The sequence below is a fragment of the Plecotus auritus genome, assembly GCF_963455305.1.
Source record: "Plecotus auritus genome assembly, chromosome: 1".
Taxonomy (NCBI): Eukaryota; Metazoa; Chordata; class Mammalia; order Chiroptera; family Vespertilionidae; genus Plecotus; species Plecotus auritus.
In genome coordinates this window covers 82,067,427-82,092,779 of record NC_137770.1, presented here as the reverse complement: position 1 = coordinate 82,092,779, position 25,353 = coordinate 82,067,427, and the positions used below count along the sequence as shown (strand labels likewise).

Sequence of the window (25,353 nt, the reverse complement as noted above, 5' to 3'; positions counted from 1 at the left end):
GAGTGCGTTTCCCTGGACTTACTATGGGGATAATATCTACCTGGCAGGGTTAGGAAGGTGGGATAATATATGTGGAAGCAATAGTAGAGTTCCTGGCACATAGCAGATGCTCAATGTGTAAACTCTATCATCATGACAATATACTAGACCCTGATCTGACTGTGTTACGTGTGAGTGCATTTAGCACTGAAGGGAAGCAGAATAGGATGGCGCTTCAGGGAAATTATTTCCTCGTCATTTTTATTTGGTTTTGCCTTTAGCTTGGCTTCTCACTGATCCCTGGGTGCATTAACTGGGCTGGTGAGGAGATTTCTATTCTTAATTTGTGGGGAGGGTAATGGGAAGGACAGAAGACAGAAATGAAATGATATGAGAATGGAACTCAGGAGACCTTGCCCATGTTAAGGACACTTGAGCTTCTCCACTGAAAGTATTTGAAGGGGCAATTGGTGAGGGTGCCTGAGCTCACAGGGCACACCTCCTCTTTCCCTGTCTCTCCACCAAGTCTGAGACATTCCTCCATCTCGTGGGTCAAGGCCATCCTGCTCCTCCTCAATCCCAGGTAACCAGTTTTTTTTATTTGTTCAGTTTTTAAGAGAAGCAGCACATTGTAGGGGTTACTCGCCTGAAAGGCAAATGGTCCATTGGGGAAGGACCAGAGGCATAGTGGCAGGTAGGGCAGGCAGAAGGAAAGTCACCATGTCTCGGCAGAGCCAAGTAATCACCCTTGGAATTTATCTGGCGCCTTTCTCTCTTTCCAAACACACTGCTTCTTAATCCTGCAGCACAAAGCAGCTGGAAGGAGACAGAGGCTCAAAGAGCAATCGTGTCCCTGAAGCCACACAGGACTCAGTGTGAAAAATAGAAACCAGGTGGAAGTAGGCTCCATTGAGCCTGATCTGAAGAGTTTGTTGGACATGTGGGTGGCTGATAATAAGTACTGGGAGTGGGGTAGGTGTGGTTAGTGTAGAAAAAAATCTAGATCTCCACCGTTTCTGTTTTCAGACCTCTTCTCCTCTAAATGCTGGGAACTCTGGCTCAGGATCTCAACACCTGTGGGTAAGGTGGGAGCAGGTTGTTGGAATTTCAGCAACGCTCCCTTGTCTGGGGGTCATGGCTGCAAGTGACACAATGGCTAGGGGCTCTGATTCCAGAAGAAGAGACTGCATCCAACACTCACCCTCCTCACTTCCTGCTCCACTAGGCAGCAGTTAGGTAACCCGGAGAAAGGAAGAATAGCATGCTTGAAGGGGGAAGGTAAAATGGACATTTATTACACACAGTAGCAAAAATGAAACAAGAGTCAAATCTGCAGTGATGGTCTTTATATCAATTCTCCAAAGTATAGGCACTCAACCTAAAATAAACGTCCCTTTCTCAGTCCTGGATGAGCAATGGGATCTCACATAGGAGAGGCTGGGATCCAGTTCATAGGAATGACGCCTAGTGAATGCCACTTAGTCTCAGTGGAGAAATGTCTGAGAACCAAAGCCTTTTGGGAGGTGTTTCCTGGATCCATCAGAAAAGTCAGGAATCTCTCAGGCCCACAAGGCAATTAAGGCCATGAAGGCAAAACCAGCGGCTACACAGCCCCACTTAACCAGAGGGGCCTCAGGACCAGCTAGCTCCCTGGGCAGAATTTCTAGGAAGGTAACATACAGGAAAGTACCAGATGCCACACCCTCTAACACAGCCTGGGCTAAGCCTCGCCCCCCTTCTGTGTCCCCTCCAGCAACAGCCAGCCCTAGGGCTACACCCAGGGGGGACATGAGAGCAAATGACAATATGCAGAACACGGCCCATCGTGACGCAGTGCCGATCTGCACCAGCCGCAGTCCTACACCAAACACTATGAGCCCCTTGTGAGCCAGGACAGCAAGACAGAGCTGCACAGTGGCTACTACTGTTGTCTGCAGTCCCACAGCCAGACCTTCAAATACCGAGTGGAAGGAGAGAGAGAGCAAAAGGATGAAGGCTCGAAAGGGACCCTGTGAGCGTGAGGGTAGAGGTCCATGGCTGTGGAGTCCAAGGACATGAGCCCCACCCACTTCCTCCTCCTGCACTTTTGATCCTCCATGGACTCCAGGACAGCACTGCAATGCCAGCGACTCCAAAAAGAAGACGAAGAAGAAGCCCAGGGAGATGATGAGCTCTCCAAAGGGATAGTCCATCTGGGAACAGAGAGAGGGGCTGTGGGACGGGAAAGGAAATGCAGTGGATGGAGGTATGGAGGTGGGATGGGAGACTGGAGAGAATGGCTAATGTGGGACTAAAACATTAAAAAGGGCAGGCGAATGAAGCCTGGAGGAGATATGGACATGCAACGAGATACCAGAGGGGCCAAGGTTGCAGGGTCAGTAGGGTTGAAATGTGGGAAAACGATGGGGAGCATGACTAAGGGTCTAGGGAAAGAAGGAGTAAAGCAAGAGCTTTGTCTGGGGTTCCATAAACCCCAAAGGATCGGGTTGGCTCCTCTTTTCCCTACAGTGTCTGAGCTGAGGAGCAGAGGGATTCCTGGTATTCCTGAAAAGGATCTGGGTATGAGGAGTCTCTGGTTCTCCTCACCCTCCAGGTTGGGTGTGGGAGATACTTACATAAGCTGAATTAGCTTCTCCAGAATTTCCCCCACTCTCTGTCCTGTTCTAGGGAGAAAAAAGCAGAAATTAGATGGGGGATGGAGCAGGTCAGCTTCCTGCCCTGTCCCTTCAGCTCCACTGCTTTCCTTACAGTCTAATCTGACCTGTTGTCATCATTCCACACAAGAGCTGACATTGTCTCTATCGTTCCACCCATGTCCTTGGCTCTATCACTTTCCCCCCTGTCTCCCCTTGGTTCTGTTTATCATCTGGCTTCTCAGCCCTACACCTCAGCTGCTCACCTTCATCATGACCTTCTGGATCTCCGACTCAATTCCCTCCAGGGCTTCAGCAGTCATGTGCATGAACCCTGCTCCCAGGAAAATACCAGCAGAAATGCAGCCCAGGAGGCTGAGGACCTGGCGGTGACGACCTAATGAAAAGCAAGAGTTACAACCAGTTGGCAATGAGGAGATGGACAAAGGTGACTAACGAGCAACAAGGAGCACTCAACATCCAAGCTTGGGGATGGCAAGAGAATCAGAGCAAGGTGTCAGGGGAGGGTGACAGGGATGAAGTCAGACTTAGATTATGGGGGTAAAGATACAGAAGGGCTATACCTCTGGCTGCCTCCACCTGGAACCATTTGAAGCAGATGGGAATAAGGCCACAGACCAGCGTGAGAACCAGCAGGGCAAATAGGCAGCCAATTTTTACTCCTAGCACTGGTTCCATCCTTGGGGTACAGGATAAGTAGAGACCTCAGAATGACAAATGGAGTTACAAGCTTTGGAGCAGGAGTGGTGCCTGAGGTGGTCAAAGCTGTAGTGTCCACTCCTGAGTTTCAGGAAGCTGCTGGATCCTCTTTGTGCTGCCTGTTTGCACAGCCTTGCATAGCTCACTGGGGCCCAGCCCTAGCTTCCCGCCCTCCCCCTACATGGAGGCCCCTCCCCTGGCTCACACCAAAACCAGAAACTCCAGACTCCCTGCCAGGCACAGCCCTGTGCTCTGTCTTCTCTTCAATTCCATGACTAATCCAAGGACTGTGGACTGACTTAGTTCATGCCTGAGGCTGGTCTAATCCAAAATGGCACAGTCTATGGTAGCTACTTCCCAGCTATTTTGTGTTGGGGACAATCTGGTCCTGGCTCACTCAGGACATTTGATCTAAGCCTTCCATACTGTCCCCACCTCAATGCACATCTTATAGGCTGCTATGCTGATACCTGAACCTTACCCTTTCAGAGAGGATTTGGGGCCACCTGGGGTTAAGAAGGAGGTGGGGCTAAGCAGTGGTGCTGCTATCATTCTGGGAACTAGTGGATGAGGGGACTCCCCTTTCCTGTAACCCCAGAAAAACAGCTCCAGGCATGGAAATGTCTAGTGGAAGTTGAGATTTCTAGTATTACAACATTGAAACTGTTACCACTTCTGACTGTGCCTACTTCCTGATATACATTGCGGGAGAGGGACTGAGAGTTTTAATACACAGAAAGTTGCTCTAGCTCTGAAACAGCAAGGCCGAGGGCAGTGGTCGGCAAACTCATTAGTCAACAGAGCCAAATATCAACAGTACAACAACTGAAATTTCTTTTGAGAGCCTAATTTTTTAAACTTAAACTTCTTCTAACGCCACTTCTTCAAAATAGACTTGCTCAGGCCGTGGTATTTTGTGGAAGAGCCACACTCAAGGGGCCAAAGAACCGCAATGTGACTCATGAGCCACAGTTGGCCAACCACGGGCCTAGGGGAACACAGAAATGAACCAAGTAAATGAAGGACCCTGCATGGATATGCCGGGGTTGAGATGGATGATTTGATCCTGAAGGGATCAATTCTTTTTTTTTTTTTTTTTTTTTTTTACAGTGTAAAATTTTTATATTTAGAATTAGACAGCTGGACTCAGTTTAGATGATTCCAATTTTGTTGGCAACATCCAAAGCATCATAGTCAGGAGCCAGTCGAACATATGCCTTCTTCTCGCCATCAGGCCTGATCAGGGTGTTGACCTTGGCCACATCAATGTCATAGAGCTTCTTCACAGCCTGTTTGATCTGGTGCTTGTTGGCCTTGACATCCACAATGAACACAAGTGTATTATTGTCTTCTATCTTCTTCATGGCTGACTCGGTAGTTAGGGGGAACTTGATGATGGCATAGTGGTCAAGCTTGTTTCTCCTGGGTGCGCTCTTTCGAGGGTATTTAGGCTGCCTCCGGAGCCTTAGTGTCTTTGGCCGTCGGAAGGTGGGTGACGTGCGGATCTTCTTTTTTTTGTGGCTGTGGACACCTTTCAACACTGCTTTCTTTGCCTTCAAAGCCTTTGCTTTGGCTTCGGCTTTGGGAGGGGCAGGGGCTTCCTTCTTAGCTTTCGGCGCCATCTTCGTAAAAAGGGTCGGGATCAATTCTTGAAGGACACTCATGAGGCAAACTCTGGGGAGCTGATGAACCCTGAGAGATAAAAGGAAAGTAAGGAAGGAGAAAAACAGAGGCCAGGCAGCTGCTGGTCACCTGTCCAGGTGGCCCATCTAACTACCCTGAGACCTGTTGAGCCAGTTCTCAGAGCGCTGGGGGTGGCTTTCCCCACTCCCCCATTACTTCTGTGGGAAGTCCTGGTCTCTGGGAGAAGCAGCAGTATTCTTACAGGAGGGGCTGAGCTTGAGGTTTCTGTGGGAAGACAGGCATTGAATCTCTGAGGACTCTCTTTGTTACAGGATAGGCCGTGATGACAAACATTTATACCTTTTAAGAATCACAAGACCCATATATTCTTTGAAAACTTTTAATTATTAAAACTTCAAACAAATGCAGATATACAGGAGTACCAGCACTCCCATCCTGGATACCAGGTAGCTTTAGCCTTGGCAGGCTCGATACAAGAAAACCCTTGTTACACATCCTTGTTAACTCTCAGGGGGATCTTCAACAGGGGACGGAAGAAGCTCAGATGGCGTGGTCACAGGTAAAAGATCTCCCCAAGAGCTGACACGGGCACAGCGATACAAATCCCTATGAGAAAGAGAGGTCAATGTCGGGGGTAGGTTCCTGCAACCTCCCACTAACTGTGGTCACAGCCTCCATACCTGCCATGGCGGCGGGCTGTGAGCACAGCATGCTGCATTTGCCCATCTGGACAGCACAAGTGACAGTGCACATGGCGTGGCCGTTTAAGGACAGGCTGAGTGATCCGAGGCCAGCGATTAGCTTCCTCTGGAGACCCCCGGGCAAGGATTACCATCGAGAACTTTTCCTCCTTTGGCTTCTTGCTCTAAGGTAAGGAGAGAGAGACTGTTTTGGGGAAAAAGATATGGGGAAAATGTTGACCCCCATTCCTGCAACCCTTTTCATATTCTAGGTCATGCACATTCAGGCCCTACAAACGCTCCCGGAATTTTCCAACTCCTCCCACCTGATTCTTTCACCCTGCTTTCCCAAGCTACCTCATCCTTGCTGCAATATTCCCAGGGTACATACCCAGCTGAAGGGGATGGGATGGTAAGCCTGGGAAAAGCTACAGGCCAGGGGCTTAGAGGCTGTCAACTGGGGACAAGGAAGTTCATGGGGACACTGTAAACACACATGAAAAATATGAGGTAAGATGAAAGAACCACAGATCATAATACTGGGAATCTAAGGGTGCTAGGGTCAGGAAGGGGTAGGGGTAGGGGAGCACAGGAGCAGGGGGTAGGGAGAGCAGGGGATCCACTAAGAAGAAATCGGATCGGGACACAAAGCAGTGGAGGGTGGTTTAGCTTTGCCCTCTCACTTGTCCTGGACACAGCTGAGCTCAGCTCTTTGCATGCTGGGGAAGGTAGAAGCAATACTCACCGGGGCAAAGACAAAACCAGGCCGAGGGTCCAGAGGTGACTTCTCCTTTCCCTGAAATCAAAGGAAATAACAAAATTAAGCTGGGCCTGCAGGGTCTATTCTCATAAGTCAATCTCTGCACTCAATCAATCGAGGACTCCTTTAATATTTGATTCTGATAATTACTAACTATGTTCTTTGAGTTAAGCTGGCTACTTCTCTAATTCTCCAAACAAAGAACTTTCTCTTTGCAGCAGGAGAAAGGCAGGAACTTGGCACAAAGAATGGTGCTCTCCTTGTCAGCAACCTCCACTCTCAAAAAAATCCCATTCCAGGACAATTAAATTCAGGATTTTACACTGGCTCATACAGTCCTAGAGATAAGGTTTTTGGCTCAGCCATGTCCTAGGTCAGGGGTCAGCAAACTTTTTTAAAGGCCCAGAGGGTAGGCAAAATCTGTTTGTGTCCCATCTACTCATCTCTGACATTTGTAGTGTGAAAGCAGCCATACACAACAGACACTCAAATAAGCCTGGCTCATACAAATCCTGACAGGCAGGATTTGACCCACAGGCCCTACTTTGCCAGCCACCACCCTACATCATAATGACTTTACATGCCTACTCTCCTGAGAGTCACTTACCTTTGTACGACAGTCTTTTCAGTTTTCAAGGGAGTACTGGTAATTGGTGACAGATAGGTAGGGGTTGGGGGAAGAGAAGGAGAAAGAACCTTACCTTAAGGACCAGGTCCCTGGCTTCCATGAGAAGGCAGTGCCCAGCTTTTGTTCCATTCTCCACCAATATCTGTTCACAAAGGGGAAAATGAGCAGAAGCCCCAAATTACATGAAAACACAAATGTCAGTAGCTCTGTAAGAGCATTCACAGATGGAATAGCAGTCCTAAAGGAAATAGCATTATATATAAGATAGGGATGGTGACCCTACAAGAGGGACAAAGGAATCTACGCAGGAGAAAAAATGGTCGAGAATGAAGAGAAGCTCCAATGTAGAGAAGGAAAAGAATGAAACCCACAAAACTGCTTTAAAACTTGAAGGGAGAAGTGGATTTTTACTCACCAGAAAATCACTTGTCTTGCGCCACAAGGTTTGGACTACCTCAATGCGATCAGCCTTGCTGGGCAGTTCACTAAGGGAAAAGGCTGATACCACCACATTGAACTGTACCTGAGGACCAAAACAAAGAACATGACAAACCTGCTATCTCCCCCTTCCTAGAGCACAATAAAGTTCTCTCTCTCTAAATTTCTTCTGCTGTCTTATCTTCTAACATTCAATGCTGGGTTGCAATGCTGAGGCCACAGTTTTCCATCTGCCAAAATCCATATTTAGCATACTCTACATATTGCCACTTGCCTTAGGTGATACAGGTAGAAACTGTCTGAAAAAGACACCTGGAATATACAGCTTCCCATTTTCTGAACCACCTGTAAAGACAGAGGTGTGGCAACTATGAGTTAGTATAGCATTGATTTTCAATTGGTGTGCCGCAAGAATGTTTAAAACATGTAATACCTGACTATTTAGTCAGGGGCACTGACCTCTTTTCCCTTAGATTGTCAAATAAAAAAATGACAGCCAAAACAATAGCCGTCCGGTGTGAATGAATCAAAACAATACTTATTTTTTGTCAGATGCGCAAAATATATATATTTTGGTGTGCTGCTGAATTCTAATAACTAGCTTATGTGTGCCATGAGATGAAAAAGGTTGAACATCGCCAGTGTATGAGTATAAATTGAAGTGATATCCTGATAAGAAACATGGAGAATAAAGAAAAAGCTAGGTGAGAGTGAGATGCATAGGGTAAGCAAATATTAAAAAGGACAGGGAGAATATTGGGAAACCTGTCCTGTTAATCTTTCCCAACCCATTCACAGTCCAGAAAAGCCTCCTCCCTCCCCGCCTCCCCCCCATCTGACCATAAAATTGGAAGGATACCAGACTCTTCTTTAACTTTTAGCTCTCTCCCTTACTCCCAAATAAAACACTCTTTCCAGTATGCCTTTGCTTTCTTAACTCCTTCAACTTTGGAAAAGCCCTCCTTATAGTTTGTCCTCACCTTTCAGTAACTTTTCTGCCAAATCCAACATGGCAGATGAACTGTCCACACACATATATTCACGTAGGCTCTGACCCCAAATACTATGAGCAGCCCTAAGATGACAAAATATAAATCACCAGTTCTCATAACAAAGAATCATTCCTACAAGAGAACCCTCTATCCTGGATCCCACCCCTGGGGAAACAGAATGCTATGTTAAAATGTTGGAAAAACTAACAATGTTATTTTATTTACAGCTCCTTAAAAAACAAAAAAACAAATGCAGACTCAGGGAAACTACTGTAGGCAAAATAATTTTGAGATGTAAAACTTATGCCCTACACTAAATTCCTTTCTTTCATCTTTGTAAATGTGGGTCTTTTATCACTTAACATTTAAGTTCTGGCTCTAATCCATATATCTTCTCATGCCTTGCCCATTCTGAGGGAAGAAACATTTGAATTCCCAACTTTCCTATTTTCCCAGTCTCTTGATATTGGTTTTGTGTAAGCCTGGCTCTCTAGAGCTAGAATGGATAGAGACAGAGAAAGATACTCACCAGGTAACAGAACCAGTACCTGACCCAAAGTCCATCAGGGTTTTTGGTTGGAACTCTGGAAGTTGAGTCTGGATCTAAAGAAATATACAACACCCCACAGTACGGTAAGTAGACGCATATTTAGGGCTTTGGCAAAAATAAATTAGGAGATCAAGACAGAGGGTATGAAAGGGTGACTGTATTTTGAGATTTAATATAAATACTTTACATAACAGGAAGCCCCTAAAACAGTGAATCTAAACCTTTCTGGGTCCCAATATCCTTTCAGAGGATAAGGAGAGCCTCTTAAAAAATCCACATGCAATGTCCCAAGAATCCTATCTCAGAAGACTACTTTATGAATAAGGGAACTGATGGTAAAAGGGTTCAGGTTGGAAGTTGCGGGATCTTCACCTCATGGAATGCCCTGGAGACTGCTGCAAAGCCACCATCCAGTCTTGCGGCCATATATACCAAGCTCAGTCCCTCACTGTAGCTGCCAGAAAAAATCAGAGTCATTTCCACTGGGAAATAACCTCTATCCCATAGGTACCTCCAGATTTTTAGGAAATGAAATATTTGGAACGGGCTCTTCCAGGTCAGCAATTTCACTTTGCAATACAGAAGAGTCCTGGGGAGCCTGACAAACCAGATTGCTTTTTGAAACATAAAACTATGTAATTGTGCTTGTCCAACTCTTCTTCAAAAATCAAACTTCTCTTCTTTCTGCAGCCCCTCCAGTCCCCCTTACCTCAGTTCTTGCCAATGGTAGGTAGTTTTACGTAGGGTATGCAGCACTGCTCCACGAAGTTTCTCCTCTGTCTGAAATGAGTCTGGGGTGAGAACAAGGACGAATAGGGCTCAAATCTAGTATCTGAATATACTGCCTGCCCAACCCTCCCCAACTCCCACCTGGGAAAAGCCTTAAAGCTTAAAAGAGAAGCCAAACCTAGAGAAAAATTTCAGGTAAGAATAACTATAGCACCAGTGTATCAGATAGTATTTGTCTCTAATAGCAGTTTATTTAATTTGATCCATCCCACCCTACAGGTTTTGTTCTATATTGAAGGGAAATGTGGTAAAGATGTGTAAAGGAGCCCTGGATGAGTGGCTGTTGGTTGGAGTATTGTCCTGTACACCAAAAAGGTTGTGGGTACAATCCCCAGTCGGGTGTGTATGGTAGAGAATCGACTGATGTTTTTCTTTCCCTCCTTCTCTCTCTGAAATCAATAGACATATCTTCTGGTGAGGATTAAAAAAAAAAGTTATAGGATAGGGACAATATTTTGTGGATTTCCTCACGTCCGCAAAACTTAAGATTGTGACGTCTCCACTGTTCTTAAGGGAGGAATGGGACTTGGAAATCTTAAGTCTCATAATTGTGTTCAGTTCAGTACTATTTTATTTACTGAGTGCATATCATGAGCCAGGTACTGTGGGAAGTACAGGGAATATAAAATGTATAAAAGACAGGTCTATAATATGAAGGAGCTCACAATCATGAAAATGACAATGCATTATATGTATTCTATCGCTGAAGATTTCAGCACTAGATAAGGAGTCATACAGGGGCTTTATTTCAGAATAAAAACGTAGACAGTCCTAATCCAGTGGATTTGGAGGAAAAAAACAAAGCACTCTTTGACCTTCACCAAAGTCCCAAGGACAATCTCTGAAATAATCTATCTTCTCTTAGTAAGGCATCATTGTAGTAACTGTTCTGTCCAGAAAGTCAAACAAGAAACTGCAATACCTATTTGAGAGACTAAAATTATTTCTTGGTCTTCATTTCTCACTATTTCGATTTGAACTACTCTTTAATTATTCTTAAACCCTACCAGAGTTTTCCAGGAATTTTTTCTCAAGATGTGCTGCTCGTCTTTGCAACTCCTCTGGCTCTACAGGTACATGCCGGCTCCAGAGATAATTGGTCAATGCTTGCACCTGCTTCTCCACATTGGGCACTGAATTCTCTGTGGTCCAAAGAGGAAAAGCGGCATCAGATGTATGAAGGCACGGTCTCCGCTTCTTTTCGAGCTTCCCTCTCCCACCGCCACTCACCGAGCAGCATTAACTGCGCGGCGTCAGCCAGTGCTCGAGGCAGCCGCACACACGGCAGCTTCAGGATGCCGGGATGCCGGCGATGGGGCCTCTTTCCCAGAAAATCGGACTTGTTATCCACCTGGGATACACCGGGCACAAGGGCGGCGAGAGCCTGCAGGCCGGGAAAGAAAAGCAGCTTGCGGGGCAGCGGGGAAGGCCGCGGGTACTCGCTCAGGGAGGGGCCGCCGAGGGCGCTCCCGCTCGGGGCCGAGCTGTTGCCCAGATCCAGGGCCTCTCCGAGAGCAGGGGCAGCAGGCACTCACCCGGGACTGGGGAGCCACTCCAACGCCGCGGTGCCATCTGCCTAGTGTCAACAGATAACTCGGGCCTCTCACAGTCGCCATGACTCCGGAAGCGACCCGGAAACGGAAATGTAGTTGCCTGTGACCTTGAGTCTTGCCGCAGTGAACTTCCCAGCGGAATGTCGGCACGGGAGGTATCAGCCAATGAGGAGAGCGAGTGGTTGCTAATAGCCAATAAACTAATCGGTAAGTGGGTGGGACTTGGACCTCGGTTTCCAAGTAACCAGCGTGAAGCGGCGTGGTCTGGGTTGGGGCTGGTCTCCGGGTTCTGAAATCCAGGGGGGCGGGCCGGTTCCCTGGGTCTGTAGGGAGGCGTGGTAGACAGGCCGGCTATTTTCTCCCTGAGTCAACTGTCTGCGTTCCTTGATTTTATTTCGCCCTCCGGAAAACTCTGAAGTCATGGTCCTCTTACCCTCCACACCTCCGGGAGAATGCAGTAACGGTAAGATGAGATAGAAGCCAGATATAGGCGACTAAAGAGAACAACAATGAATAGTTAATAAATTTGTGTTTTTGTGTGTGTTTTTTTTTTACGTTAGTTTCTCTTCATATTAAACCAGCCCCCTTAGGTAAATAGCTAACACAGAGATCATTATATGCCAGATACAGTGGCAAGCACTTTTACATAATATTACCTCATTTAGTCCCCACAATCATATGAGATAGATTCTGTTTTTAACTCCATTTGTAGCTGAGGAAAGTTGAGGCTTCAGGAGGTTAAATTCCACACCCGTGATCACTTAGCCTGTTAGGTGACAACTATATTTAAACCTAGGCAGTCTAAGTCTGAGCTTCACTTCTAAACAGATGTCCCACCATCTTGTTGGTATTTGAATGCAAGTTAGCAAATTAACTAAGAACAATATGGTAAATGTTCTGAACTGTTAAATTAGCATGTAGCAAAGAGTCAACTATGGTATATCCTTTAAAATATATTTTTATTGATTTGAGAGAGGGAGGGAGAGGGAGAGAGAGAGAGAGATAGAAACATCCATGTTGGGAAACAATCATTGATCACTGCCTTCTGCATGCCCCCCACTGGGGACTGAGCCTGCAACCCAGACATGCCCTGAGGGGGAATCCAACCCTGACTTCCTAGTCCATAGGTCAATGCTCAACCACTGAGCCATGCCAGCAACTATGGTATATCTCAGTGGTCGGCAAACTCATTAGTCAACAGAGCCAAATATCAACAGTAAAATGATTGAAATTTCTTTTGAGAGCCAAATTTTTTAAATTTAAACTTCTTCTAACACCACTTCTTCAAAATAGACTCGCCCAGGTCGTGGTATTTTGTGGAAGAGCCACACTCAAGGGGCCAAAGAGCCACATGTGGCTCGCGAGCCGCAGTTTGCCGACCATGGGTATATCTTAATCTGGTGACTGGATTGGTAAAAGTATTGCCTTTGCCCTGTGGACCCTGAGAAAGGAGGTATATATTAGGGAGGGCTCCCAGTGGCTAACTGGGCTCAAATTTTAAAAAAAGAGCCTAGCAGCCATTACTATTCAGGAGCCTCTCCTGCAAACTGCACTTCAGGGAGAATCCTGCACTGAGCTGTCTGCCTGCATTGTGTTCTTGCCATCTGAGCCAGCCCTGAAAAAGGAGCTCCTGACAGAATAAACTGATGAACAAAATAGATTCAGAGACACAGAACCATGGAACAGACATGAATTTCAGAGGGAACTTATTAACTGGGGAACTTATATGCATACATGCATAGCCCATGGACACAGAAACGAGTGTGGTGAAGGCTTGGGAGGGGCTGGTGTGGGGAGGAGGGAGTCAATGGGGAAAACAACAACAACAACAACAACAGCAACAACAAAACAGGAGATATCTGTAAAACTTTCAACAATAAAGATTTTTTTTAAAAAAAGGAGTTCCTGTACTCATATTTCAACCAATAGGACTGAGGCTTTCCCCATCCAATTGGACCTGCACAGTTATATCAGTATCAGCTTCTTCACCAACCAATCAAAGTGGCTCAATTCTGACCAATCAGGACAGTGCCTTTTGGACCAATCAAACTGTGAGGATTTGGAGTCCTCCTTTGCATGAGGAGGAACTAATCAAGAACCAGAGGTTGGGTATTCCTGTCTATATCAGTCAGTTCCACTCTTCCCTTCCAATGGGGCCTGCAACAACATCTTTGTACTGGAGGGCCCTACTTATCAAGTCAGCTAGACTGTTATCTCTGAAATCTGACAGGGTATGAAAATAAACTATTTTACCAGGCTCACCAAAAAGCAAAGAGAGAGGACCCAAATAAACAAAATCAGAAATGAGAGAGGTGAAATAACAACAGACCCCACAGAAATACAAAGGATTGTTAAAAAATACTATGAACAACTCTATTCTAACAAACTAGACAACCTGGAGGAAATGGACACATTCCTAGAAAAATACAACCTTCCAAAACTCACTCAGGAAGATTCTAAAAATCTCAATAGGCTGATACCTATGGAAGAAATTGAAGCAGTCATCACAAAGTTTCCAGCAAACAAAAGCCCGGGGCTAGATGGCTTCACAGGGGAGTTTTACCAAACATTCAAGGAAGAACTAAAACCTATCCTCCTCAGACTATTCCAAAAAATTCAAGAGGAAGGAACACTTCCAAGCTCCTTCTATGAAGCCAGCATCACCCTAACACCAAAACCAGATAAAGACAACACAATGAAAGAGAATTCCAGGCCAGTATCCCTCATGAACATAGATGTCAAAATCCTCAACAAAATTCTAGCAAATTGAATCCAGCAGTACATCAGAAAGATCATACACCATGACCAAGTAGGATTTATCCCGGGGATGCAAGGATGGTACAATATTTGCAAATCAATAAATGTGATACATCACATAAACAAATTGAGAGATAAAAATCACATAGTCATATCAATTGACGCAGAAAAAAGCATTTGACAAAATCCAACACCCTTTCTTGACAAAAACTCTCAGCAAGGTGGGAATAGAAGGATCATACCTCAACATAATAAAAGCCATATATGACAAACCCACAGCCAACATCATACTCAATGGGCAAAAACTAAAATCATTTCCCCTAAGAACAGGAACAAGACAGAGACGCCCACTCTCACCACTCCTGTTCAACATAGTGCTGGAAGTACTAGCCATTGTGATCAGAGAAGAAGAAGAAATAAAAGGCATCCAAATTGGAAAAGAAGTAAAACTGTCCTTATTTGCAGATGACATGATACTGTACATAGAAAACCCTAAAGACTCCATCAAAAAATTATTAGACTTAATAAATGAATTTGGCAATGTAGCAGGATACAAAATTAACGCCGAGAAATCTATGGCATTTCTATACACCAATAATGAATTTACAGAAAGAGAGACTAAAAAAGCAATCCCATTTACCATCACACCAAAAAAATTAAGATACCTAGGAATAAACTTAACTAAGGAGGTAAAAGACCCATACGCGGAAAACTACACGACACTGAAAAAAGAAATAGAGGAAGACATAAATAGATGGAAGAACATACTGTGTTCATGGATTGGTAGACTCAACATCATCAAAATGTCCATACTACCCAAAGCAATCTGTAGATTCAATGCACTTCCCCTTAAAATACCAACGGCATATTTCACAGACCTACAACGAACTTTCCAAAAATTCATCTGGAATAAAAAAAGATCCCAAATAGCTACAGAAATCCTGAGAAAGAAGAACAAAGTAGGTGGGATCTCAATACCAGATTTCAAGCTGTATTACAAAGCCACTGTTCTCAAAACTGCCTGGTACTGGCACAAGAACAGACATATAGATCAATGGAATAGAATAGAGAACCCAAAAATTGACCCAAATCACTACGCTCAATTAATATTTGACAAAGGAGGCATGAATACACAATGGAGTCAAGACAGTCTCTTCAATAAATGGTGTTGGCAAAATTGGACAGATACCGTGTTTCCCCGAAAATAAGACAGTGTCTTATATTAATTTTTGCCCCCAAAGACACGCTAGGTCTTATGTTCAGGGGATGTCTTATTTTTCCATGAAGAAGAATACGGTACACATTTATTGTTAAATGAAAATAAAGGAAATTTATTACCTGTATACGGTACGGTAGTACGGTAGTTGTCAACACAAACCAGACAAACTGTGAATCCTACAGTATCAAGAATTTACTCATTTATTTAATGACAATCATGTCATCATCTTCTGGAACATCATCATAACAATCCAATTCCTAAATTTCCTGGTGAATTTCTTGTGACTCCATTTCTTTCAGAATCAGTGGACCAAATCTCTCATGTTTAGCAATAGCACTGTCTTTAAATGAGTACTTCTTGTCAAGGTAGCCTGCTCACAGTGCATTTGCAATGCAACTGTCAGTGATTTTCTCCCATGAATTCTTCACCCAAGTCACAACTTCTTGCAGTTTAGGTTTCACAAAGTTTCCACGCTGATTTCTCTCCATTCTATTTTCAATGTAGTCATTAATTTCCATGCGCAAATTGTCTTTGAATGGCTTGTTTATTGCAATATCAAGAGTCTGGAGATAGGCCGTCATTCCTGCGGGAATCATTATCTGATCTATTTTTCTTTCGTGAAGAAATGTCTTCATGTCTTTAGCGCGGTGAGTGCTGGCTGCATCCCAGACTAGCAGACCTCTTTGGCTCCCTCGCATAACAAGCGGCAGCATAAAATCGACCCACTTCCTTATAACTGCTTGTGTGGCCCAGGCTTTTTCAGTTTCAAGAATAAAAACGCCTAAAACACATTCAATCTTTTCCTTCTTGCCCTTAGAAATGATTAAAGGTGGGATTTTAGTGCCATCCAGACGAATTGCCAAAATACAGGAAACACGTGCACTTTCGTAAGCAGTGGAGGGAATGTACGCTAAGGAGGCACCCTGCTGTTCAATTGTTGTTTGAGATGACTGGCCCATAAACACTGCAGTTTCATCCATAGCAATCATGTTGGAAAGATTGTATTTAGAGAAGTCAGCATCATCAATAAAGGACTTGAATGCAAGTGCTCGCTTAATAACTTGAGTATCTTCCAACCTAAACAATGTTGTAGATCTTCTTAAAGACAGTTCACTTCGCCGAAGGAAATTATCCAGCCAGTGTTGTGATGCTTTGAAGTCTTTGGGGGCTATGTCAAACTGTGGTGCCATTGCAAGGGCAAATTCTTGAATCTGAGTCCTATTCACAACCAAAGCCTTTGCTCTCCTGTCAACAACCCATTCACAGATCAGGTCTTCCAGCTCAGAAAATAATGGTTGCCGACCTGATCCACACTTGAGCTTTTTAGCATTTCCCTTGTCCACTTGTTCAATGAGGTTACCATACTCTGCTTGCCATTTTCGGACCAATCGGATACTCAACATCTTCTCTTTGTAGAAAGCAGTAAGATTTTGGCCCTAAGAGTCTTCCACAATTCCTTTCTTGTACTCCATGGAGTAGCTTTTTCTTTTTGCACTCATTTCTAGGGGTAAAAAACAGGAATTGGGGTATCAAGGTGGGGGGAGGGGGATCACTCAAAATGACACAGGGGGGATCAGAAGGGGGAATCAAAATGGCACAGGAGAATCAGAGGGGGGATTACCATTTTAGTAACCCCTTTTGATCCTCCTGTGTCATTTTGATTGTCCCCTCTGATCCTCCTGTGTCATTTTAAGTGATCCCCCTCCCCCCACCCCTGTGCCACTGAACACCTTCACCAGACATCCCCCCTACCCCTTTATCAGACATTTATTCCCTGGGGCCTGCCTGGGGACTGTCATTGGGCTTGCTGGGGCCTGGATCTGGGCTGGAGCAGGGTCTGCCACTGACTGAGAACCTTCAGTCATCATGAAGGCGGCTGCGAGCATCAGGTAGTGTCACCAGAGACAGACCAGCACTCACCACCTTCGCCACGTCCCATCCACTCTAATCCTCCTGTTCTTCTACATGCATCTGCGAAAGTCTTCTCCTCTCTCCCGCCCTGTGCTCACCGCTCATTCTGACCTCCGCTCCGCCTCCACACAGCAGTGACGTCAGGACTCTGCATAACGTCACTGGTTGCTAGACGCCAGTCGGGGCGGCCCTAGCGACCAGTTTACGGTAAATTAATTTTCATTCTGAGACAGAGCCTGGGGGCCTTATTTTCGGGGGATGCCTTATATTTCACTCAGAAGGAAACCTGTAAGTAGGTCTTATTTTCGGAGGATGTTTTATTTTCGGGAAAACACGGTACATGCAAAAAAATGAAACTAGACCACCAACTTACACCATAAACAAAAATAAACTCAAAATGGATTAAGGACTTAAACATATGACGGGAAACCATAAAAATGCTAGAGGAATCCACAGGCAGAGAAATCTCAGACATATGCCGAAGCAATTTCTTCACTGATACTGCTCCTAGGTCAGTGGTCAGCAAACTCATTAGTCAACAGAGCCAAATATCAACAGCACAACGACTGAAATTTCTTTTGAGAGCCATGTTTTTTAAACTTAAACTTCTTCTAGCGCCACTTCTTCAAAATAGACTCGCCTAGGCTGTGGTATTTTGTGGAAGAGCCACACTCAAGGGGCCAAAGAGCCGCATGTGGCTCGTGAGCCGCAGTTTGCCGACCACAGTCCTAGGGTAATGGAAACTAAAGAGAAAATAAACAAATGGGACTACATCAAAATAAAAAGCTTTTGCACAGCAAAGGAAACCATCAATAAAACAACAAGAAAGCCCACTGCATGGGAGAACATATTTGCCAATGATATCAATGATAAGGGTTTAATCCCCAACGTTTACAGGGAACTCATACAACTTAACAAAAAGAAGATAAACAACCCAATCAAAAAATGGGCAACTGATCTAAATAGACACTTTTTGAAAGAAGACAGAAGGAAGGCCAAGAGACATATGAAAACATGGTCAAAGTCACTAATCATCAGAGAGATGCATATCAAAACAACAATGCGGTACCATCTCACACCTCTCAGAATGGCTATCATCAGCAAATCAACAAATGACTAGTGCTGGCGAGGATGCGGAGAAAAAGGAACCCTCGTGCACTGCTGGTGGGAATGCAGACTGGTGCAGCCACTGTGGAGAACAGTATGGAGTTTCCTCAAAAAACTAAAAATGGAACTCCCATTTGACCCGGTGATCCCACTTCTAGGACTATATCCCAAGAAACTAGAAGCACGAATCAGAAAGGATATATGCACCCCTATGTTCATAGCAGCACAATTCTCCATAGCTAAGATTTGGAAACAGCCTAAGTGCTCATCAGCAGATGAGTAGATTAAAAAACTGTGGTACATCTACACAATGGAATACTATGCTGGGGTAAAAAAAGGAGTTCTTACCATTTGCAACAACATGGATGGAGATGGAGAGCATTATGCTAAGTGAAATAAGCCAGGCAGAGAAAGATAAATATCACATGATCTCACTCATTTGTGGAATATAATGAACAACATAAACTGATGAACAAAAACAGATCCAGAGACAGAGAAACATCAATCAAACCTCAGGGAAGGTAGGGGAGGATGGGGGTAAGGGTGAGAGATCAACTAAAGGACTTATATGCATGCATATAAGCCTAATCAATGGACACAGACAACAGGGGGGTGGGGGCATGAATGGGGGGTGGGGGGTAATGGGGGAATAAGGACACATATGTAATACCTTAACCAATAAAGAAATTAAAAAAATAAACTATTTTAATAAAATAGGCAAAGAAAACTTCTGGAACAGTATATCCATTTTGTGTTATGCGTACCTTGAGAAAAGTTTTAGAAAAATAAAGTTTTAAGTAGGGGAAGTCAAGCAAGCACATCATAAGTCTGGGGTTGTTATTGCTTCATCCTGCGCTTTCATTTTTCATCTGTAAAATACCTAGAGCCAGTTAGGCTGGCCCAGATATCCTTCAGTGGGTTGACAAATAAGGATCTTTGGTTAGAGGAGCATGCATCTTTGTTTTGCTATATGTTGGTAACATTCTGAATTGAAACGAAGAACAATAATTTTTTAAAAATTGCCCACTGGAGCCAAAACCGGTTTGGCTCAGTGGATAGAGCGTCGGCCTGCGTACTGAAGGGTCCCGGGTTCGATTCCGGTCAAGGGCATGTACCTTGGTTGCGGGCACATCCCCAGTAGGAGGTGTGCAGGAGGCAGCTGATCAATGTTTCTCTCTCATCGATGTTTCTAGCTCTCTATCACTCTCCCTTCCTCTCTGTAAAAAATCAATAAAATATATTTAAAACAAAACAAAACAAAACAAAAAAACAGAAAGTTTAAAAATTGCCCACTGGAGGTAAACATAGGCTGCTTGGCTGGAGGCAACCAGCCTGAGAACTTGGCCATCTTGTGCCCTTGGAGGGCAGAGAACATCAGAAACAACAAATAAAAATTTTAATGAGAACAAGTCTCCACCATGGTTATCACATGCTCTTCAAACAGTTCATCAGAAAAGACCACCACACTGAGGAAAAAATTCCAAATGCAGTTATCAGCTCTCAGTCTGTTATAGGGAAAAGAAAATATTTGAAATACTCAGCAATAAGAGAAAGGCTAAATAAGTGATCACGCTTCTCTAGGATGAAAAACTGTTGCCATTATATTACATTCTGAGAGAAAGTTTATGGGAATGGGAAAACATTCCCTTTATGTTGTCAAGCAATATAACCAGAAAAAGTACTCATAGGACACTTGTAAATATCAAGAGACTTTATCTTTGGTTGCTGAGATTACAATTTTTTTGTCTGAGTTTTCTGGTCTTCTAACATTTTCATTGAACATGTGTTACTTCTCTAATAAGAAAAAATGTTATTTAATATATTGACTCTAAATTAGACTCTCTGATGTCCTTCCCAGACCACAAGACCCCTCTCCTTGGTACAGCAGGGACTGCACACTTGCCTAGAGTTCTTCCTCCAGGTAGATGATACTCATAGAGGAACGTTTGGAATACTAAAGTTTGCTCAAAGAATTCTTTTTTTAAAATATATTGTTATTGATTTCAGAGAGGAAGGGAGAGGGAGAGAGAGATAGAAACATCAATGATGAGAGAATTGTTGATTAGCTGCCTCCCACATGCCCCCCTACTGGGGATCGAGCCTGCAACCGTGGCGTGTGCCCTTGATCGGAATTGAACTCAGGACCTTTCAGTCCATAGGCCGACGCTCTATCCATTGAGCCAAACCAGCTAGGGCCAGAGAATTCTTGAATGATTTATATGGGGTCATTCTTTCCCCCAAGAAACTATCAAGAAAAATGCTTTGCCCTCTGTAATACTGAAATTTTCTCTGTGTCTCTCAGAAGGCTGATTGGTAACGCATACCATCCAGGGAACCTCTACTTTTGCTACAAGAATATTTTTCTTCAAGATGAATCATCGTTGACTTCTCCCATGTCTCCTGCTATTCTTTCTCATGAAGGCAAAGCTGGTGTCAAAATATGAGCATAGTATGAGGATAGATAGAATATTAGTAAAAGCCCTGATTTTTAAACTGGCAAAACATGAGGGATAAGGCAAAGAGCAATGGTTGCTGCTGTGCATTATGGAAGGGAAGGCTGGTTTTCTCAGCACATTTACTTGTACAGATTACACTGTTATGTTAGCATGGTAATCTTCATAAGAGGGGAAAAAAATCTGATTTCTGTGTACATATGTGAGTGCGTGTACCTGTTATGGGGGTGGTGTGTGAAATGGGTGTTGATGTGTGTGTCTCTTGCCTATAGATGTCCTGGCATAAGAAGCCCAAGAGTTAGGAAGAGGGAGAGTTGCTCTCTGTGGGAACAAGGGGGAGAGGTTTGCTGTCCTTGATTGACCTCTCTACTTTGTTGGTCCTGGGCATTCCAGGTGAGTTCATGGAGATGCAGTGGCCCCTGGGTTGGCATGATTCTTCCTAACTTTCTCCAGTCCCCAGTTCCATTCCTAAGTCACTCCTGGCTTCTAGTCACTATGCCCCAGCTAACTCATCTCTCTCTTCTGTCCTATGGTTCTCATGCCTGTTCTTATTCCATCCTTCCTTGTTTCAGTCTCATTTAAAAATCATATTCATCTTCTGCTCCCTTATAGCCCTCTCTGGCTCCATGTTGGGATTTTATATCTTTTGAAAATAGTCAAGATTGTTCCTCTTCCTGATCCTGATGTTCCTATTATGGAGCCATTCTCTGGCTTTATTCTAGCTCTTGATATAGTATTGTTTGAACTAAGGATGGTTCCTGTCCTGGTTGGTAAGGATCTTGGGAACGGGAAATGGTCATGGGAAGGAAAGAAAGCACTGCTGGCTGAAAGTAGAGGTGGCTAAAGGGAATCTAAGTGCTCCTGGGTTGGGAGGAGGCAAAACACATGAGTCACTCTGCTTGAATTCTCCCGACCTCTGCTCATTTACCTTAAATTCTGATTTCATCAGTGACCCAGAAACACATGAAGAGCCCTGGAGTCTAATGTACTTCTCCTCAAGTCTCCTTTCTATAGTCTTACAATCCTCTGTACCAGAAATAGCTCTCTAATGTCCATATAATCGTGTCCCTTCCAATTCATTCTTCTGAATGTCCCGGCAAGATCACTTAAGTTGAAAGCAGCAGAGAATTGATGGTATGCTGAATGTTTTTTGTTTGAAAGAAGGAAGGCAGACAGATTGTCCTTTTAAAGGCATGGCTGAAAAAAATTTAGGGGGGGCATTAATTTTAACAAAACCATATTGTTACAGTCTGTATTTTCACATAATTTATATGTTTTTTTCTGATAGCAATGAGTATCAAATTAGCCAATATTTCTTGAATTATTATGGTTATTAGATAGGTTTCTAAAAAATTAATTTTAATTTGCAGATATATTGCTGTTAAGGACATAGCAACTGTATTGTCAATACAATTCTTAAAGTAATACTTAGATTTGGAAATGAATTGTGAGTTTTACATATCATGTTCTAACATTGTAATTGGGTTGCATATATTAAGTTAAAATGATTACAGTAAATATTATGTATCATTTTAATTTTATATAAAGTGCTATAACTTATGTTGTGATTTTACCACTTCTTTAAAAAAATATGTATTATTGATTTCAAAGAGGAAGGGAGAGGAAGGAGATATAGAAAGAGAGAGAATCATTGATTGGCTGTCTTCTGCATGCCCCACACTGGGTATGGAGCCCACAACTTGGGCATGTGCCCTGATTGGGAATCAAACCATGGTTCATAGGTTGACACTCAACCACTGAGCCACGCCAGCTGGGCCGATTTTACCACTTCTTCTTCTTCTTCTTCTTCTTCTTTTTTTTTTTTTTAAAGATTTTTATTTTTATTTATTTATTTTTTAAAAATATATTTTATTGATATTTCACAGAGAGGAAGGGAGAGGGATAGAGAGCTAGAAACATTGATGAGAGAGAAACATCGATCAGCTGCCTCCTGCACACCTCCCACTGAGGATGTGCCCGCAACCAAGGTACATGCCCTTGACTGGAATCGAACCCGGGACCTTTCAGTCCGCAGGCCAACGCTCTATCCACTGAGCCAAACCGGTTTCGGCAGGATTTTACCACTTCTTAAAGCAATATCTAGATGCATCGAGTATTATAAAGAACTAGAGGCCTGGTGCACAAAATTTGTGTACTGGGGGGGGTGTCCCTCAGCCCAGCCTGCACCCTCTCCAATCTGGGACCCCTCGGGGGATGTCCGACTGGCAGTCAGACATCCCTCTCACAATCTGGGACTGCTGGCTCCCAACCACTTGCCTGCGTGCCAGTCAGCCTGATCACCCCCTAAACACTCCCCTGCCAGCCTAATCGACGCCTAACTGCTCCCCTGCCAGCCCGATTGCCCCCAACTGCCCTCCCCTGCTGGCCCAGTAACCCCCAACTGCCCTCCCCTGCTGACCCGGTCCCCCCAACTGCCCTCCCCTGCTGGCCTGGTCACCCCCAACTGCCCTTCCCTGCCGGCCTGGTCGCCCCTAACTGCCTTCTCCTGCCAGCCTGGTCGCCCCTAACTTCCCTCCCTGCAGGCCTGGTTGCCCCCACTGCCCTCCCCTCAAGGCCCGGTCACCCCTAACTGCCCTCCCCTGCCAGCCTGGTTGCCCCTAACTGCACTCCCCTGCAGGCTTGGTCCCCCCCCCCCAACTGCCCTCCCCTTCTGGCCTGGTCACCCATAACTACCCTCCCCTGCTGGCCATCTTTGACCACATGGGGGTGGCCATCTTGTGCGAGGGTGTGAGGGTCAATTTGCATATTACCTATTTATTATATAGGATTATCAAATTTCACACATAGATGAGAGAGAACCATCACTCATCTGCCTTCTCCACATCCATTACTGGGGATCAAGCCTGAAACCTGTGCATGTGACCTGAATGGGAATCAAACCAGCAGCCTCTGGGTGCATGGGACTGTGCTCAATCAGCTGAGCTACACCAGCCAGGAAGAACTTTCAGTGTTGGTGGTCTGCCTTTTGGAAGCTTGGGTTTGTTACTCTGTAACTCAGAACTTGGATGGAGATGGTAGGCTTACATATACAGATATATCATAGCATTTATTTGCTTTTTTACAACATTAATATGATTATACACTTCAGAATGTGCAAGTGTCATTTAGAATATAAATAGACCTATAACTTTTCAGTTCCTTGCCTTGCCTGTTTTTCTATATCCCCTGTTAAAACATGAGAAAGCACCTGCAAGCATTCTAGCTAAAAGCCTACAGAAGTAGACCTCTCTTGAGTCCTGCCTGCCTTAGTATCTACTCTGCTACGACCCTAGTTTAAGTCCTTATTTCTCACCTATTCCTCTGATACTTGCCTTTACTGCCTTCAAAGTCCCACACTCTAGACCAGCCGTGGGCAAACTACAGCCCATGGGCCGGATCCGGCCCGTTCGGCTGTTCTATCCGGCCCGCGGAGCCGAAAGAGCGGAGGGTTCTCTTGCTCTCCCCTCCGCTCCTTTACTTTGAATTTATATTAGTTCACACAAACACTCCATCCATGCTTTTGTTCCGGCCCTCTGGTCCAGTTTAAGAACCCATTGTGGCCCTCGAGTCAAAAAGTTTGCCCACCCCTGCTCTAGACCATTCTCCACAATGCATCCAGAGAGATCTTTCTAAAACACAAAACCCTTCTCTGGCCTTCCACCATCCTAATATATAAAAACCCTGGGCCCATCATATCCACAATGACCGGAGGCTCAACCAACCGGAAGTCAGTCCTGCAGTCAGTGCTGGGTTGCCCTGGCGACCCAGCACTGACTGCTGAGGGGCCTGCGAATCAGGCCCGGAGAGAGGCCTGAAGAGAGGAACAGGGTCTGATCCATAGCCTCTGTGGCAGCTGTTGATCAGCACTTACCTCTCTCTTTCTCTCCGGGCCAGGCCAGCAGCCACACCACCATTTCTCTCCAGGCCTCCACTGGGGTTGCTGATCAGCCCCACCTTTCTGATCAGGCCCCACTGATAGGCCCAGAGACACTGACTGGCATAGAAACTGACCAATCAGAACCAAATCTGGGTGAAGTGTGAGGAGCCAATGGCTGCCTAGGAGGCAGAGCTTTTGACGCTGACTGGCATAGAAACTGACCAATCAGAACCAAATCTGGGTGAAGTGTGAGGAGCCAATGGCTGCCTAGGAGGTGGAGCTTTTGATGCTGACTGGCATAGAAACCGACCAATCAGAACCAAATTGGCTGGCAGAGAAGGGCAGTTGGGGGTGAGATCAGGCCTTCAGGAGAGGGCAGTTGGGGGTGATCAGGCAGGCAGAGGCAGTTAGGGGAAATCAGGCCAGCAGGGAAGGGCAGTTGGGGGCAAGATCAGGCCAGCAGAGGAGGGAAATTGGGGGCGATCAGACTGGCAGGGGAGAGCAGTTGGGGGCAATTGGTCTGGCAGGGGAGCAGTTAGGTGTTAATTAGGCCAGCAGGGGAGCAGTTAGGGGGCAATCAGGCAGGCAGGCAAGCAGTTAGGAGCCAGCAGTCCCGGATTGTGAGAGGGATGTCTGACTGCCAGTTTAGGCCTGAGGGGTCCC

The 25,353-nt window shown here is 44.9% G+C and overlaps 3 protein-coding genes across 3 annotated transcripts; all 3 read right to left on the bottom strand.

Moving 5' to 3' along the window:
* Positions 1-1,246: 1,246 nt before the first annotated feature.
* Positions 1,247-4,814, bottom strand: SLC39A2 (solute carrier family 39 member 2). The gene is made up of 4 exons (XM_080671155.1): positions 3,197-4,814; positions 2,879-3,009; positions 2,595-2,642; positions 1,247-2,171 (listed from the first exon to the last, which is right to left on the bottom strand). The coding sequence occupies exons 1-4, from the start codon at positions 3,309-3,311 to the stop codon at positions 1,539-1,541; spliced, it is 927 nt and encodes a 308-aa protein (XP_080527281.1). The 5' UTR covers positions 3,312-4,814; the 3' UTR covers positions 1,247-1,538.
* LOC308249622 (large ribosomal subunit protein uL23-like) lies at positions 4,413-5,335 on the bottom strand. Its single transcript, XM_080671173.1, has one exon. It carries the CDS (start codon positions 4,994-4,996, stop codon positions 4,484-4,486), a length of 513 nt encoding a protein of 170 aa, XP_080527299.1. The 5' UTR covers positions 4,997-5,335; the 3' UTR covers positions 4,413-4,483.
* Positions 5,335-24,746, bottom strand: METTL17 (methyltransferase like 17). The gene is given in 16 exon segments (XM_080671147.1): positions 5,335-5,490; positions 5,492-5,582; positions 5,657-5,841; positions 6,048-6,140; positions 6,402-6,452; positions 7,118-7,186; positions 7,460-7,567; positions 7,757-7,827; positions 8,463-8,557; positions 9,004-9,077; positions 9,397-9,478; positions 9,734-9,815; positions 10,821-10,955; positions 11,044-11,197; positions 11,349-11,860; positions 24,685-24,746. Coding segments are annotated over 15 exon segments (1,398 nt in total). The 5' UTR covers positions 11,430-11,860; positions 24,685-24,746; the 3' UTR covers positions 5,335-5,463.
* Between the last annotated feature and the right edge of the window lie 607 nt (positions 24,747-25,353).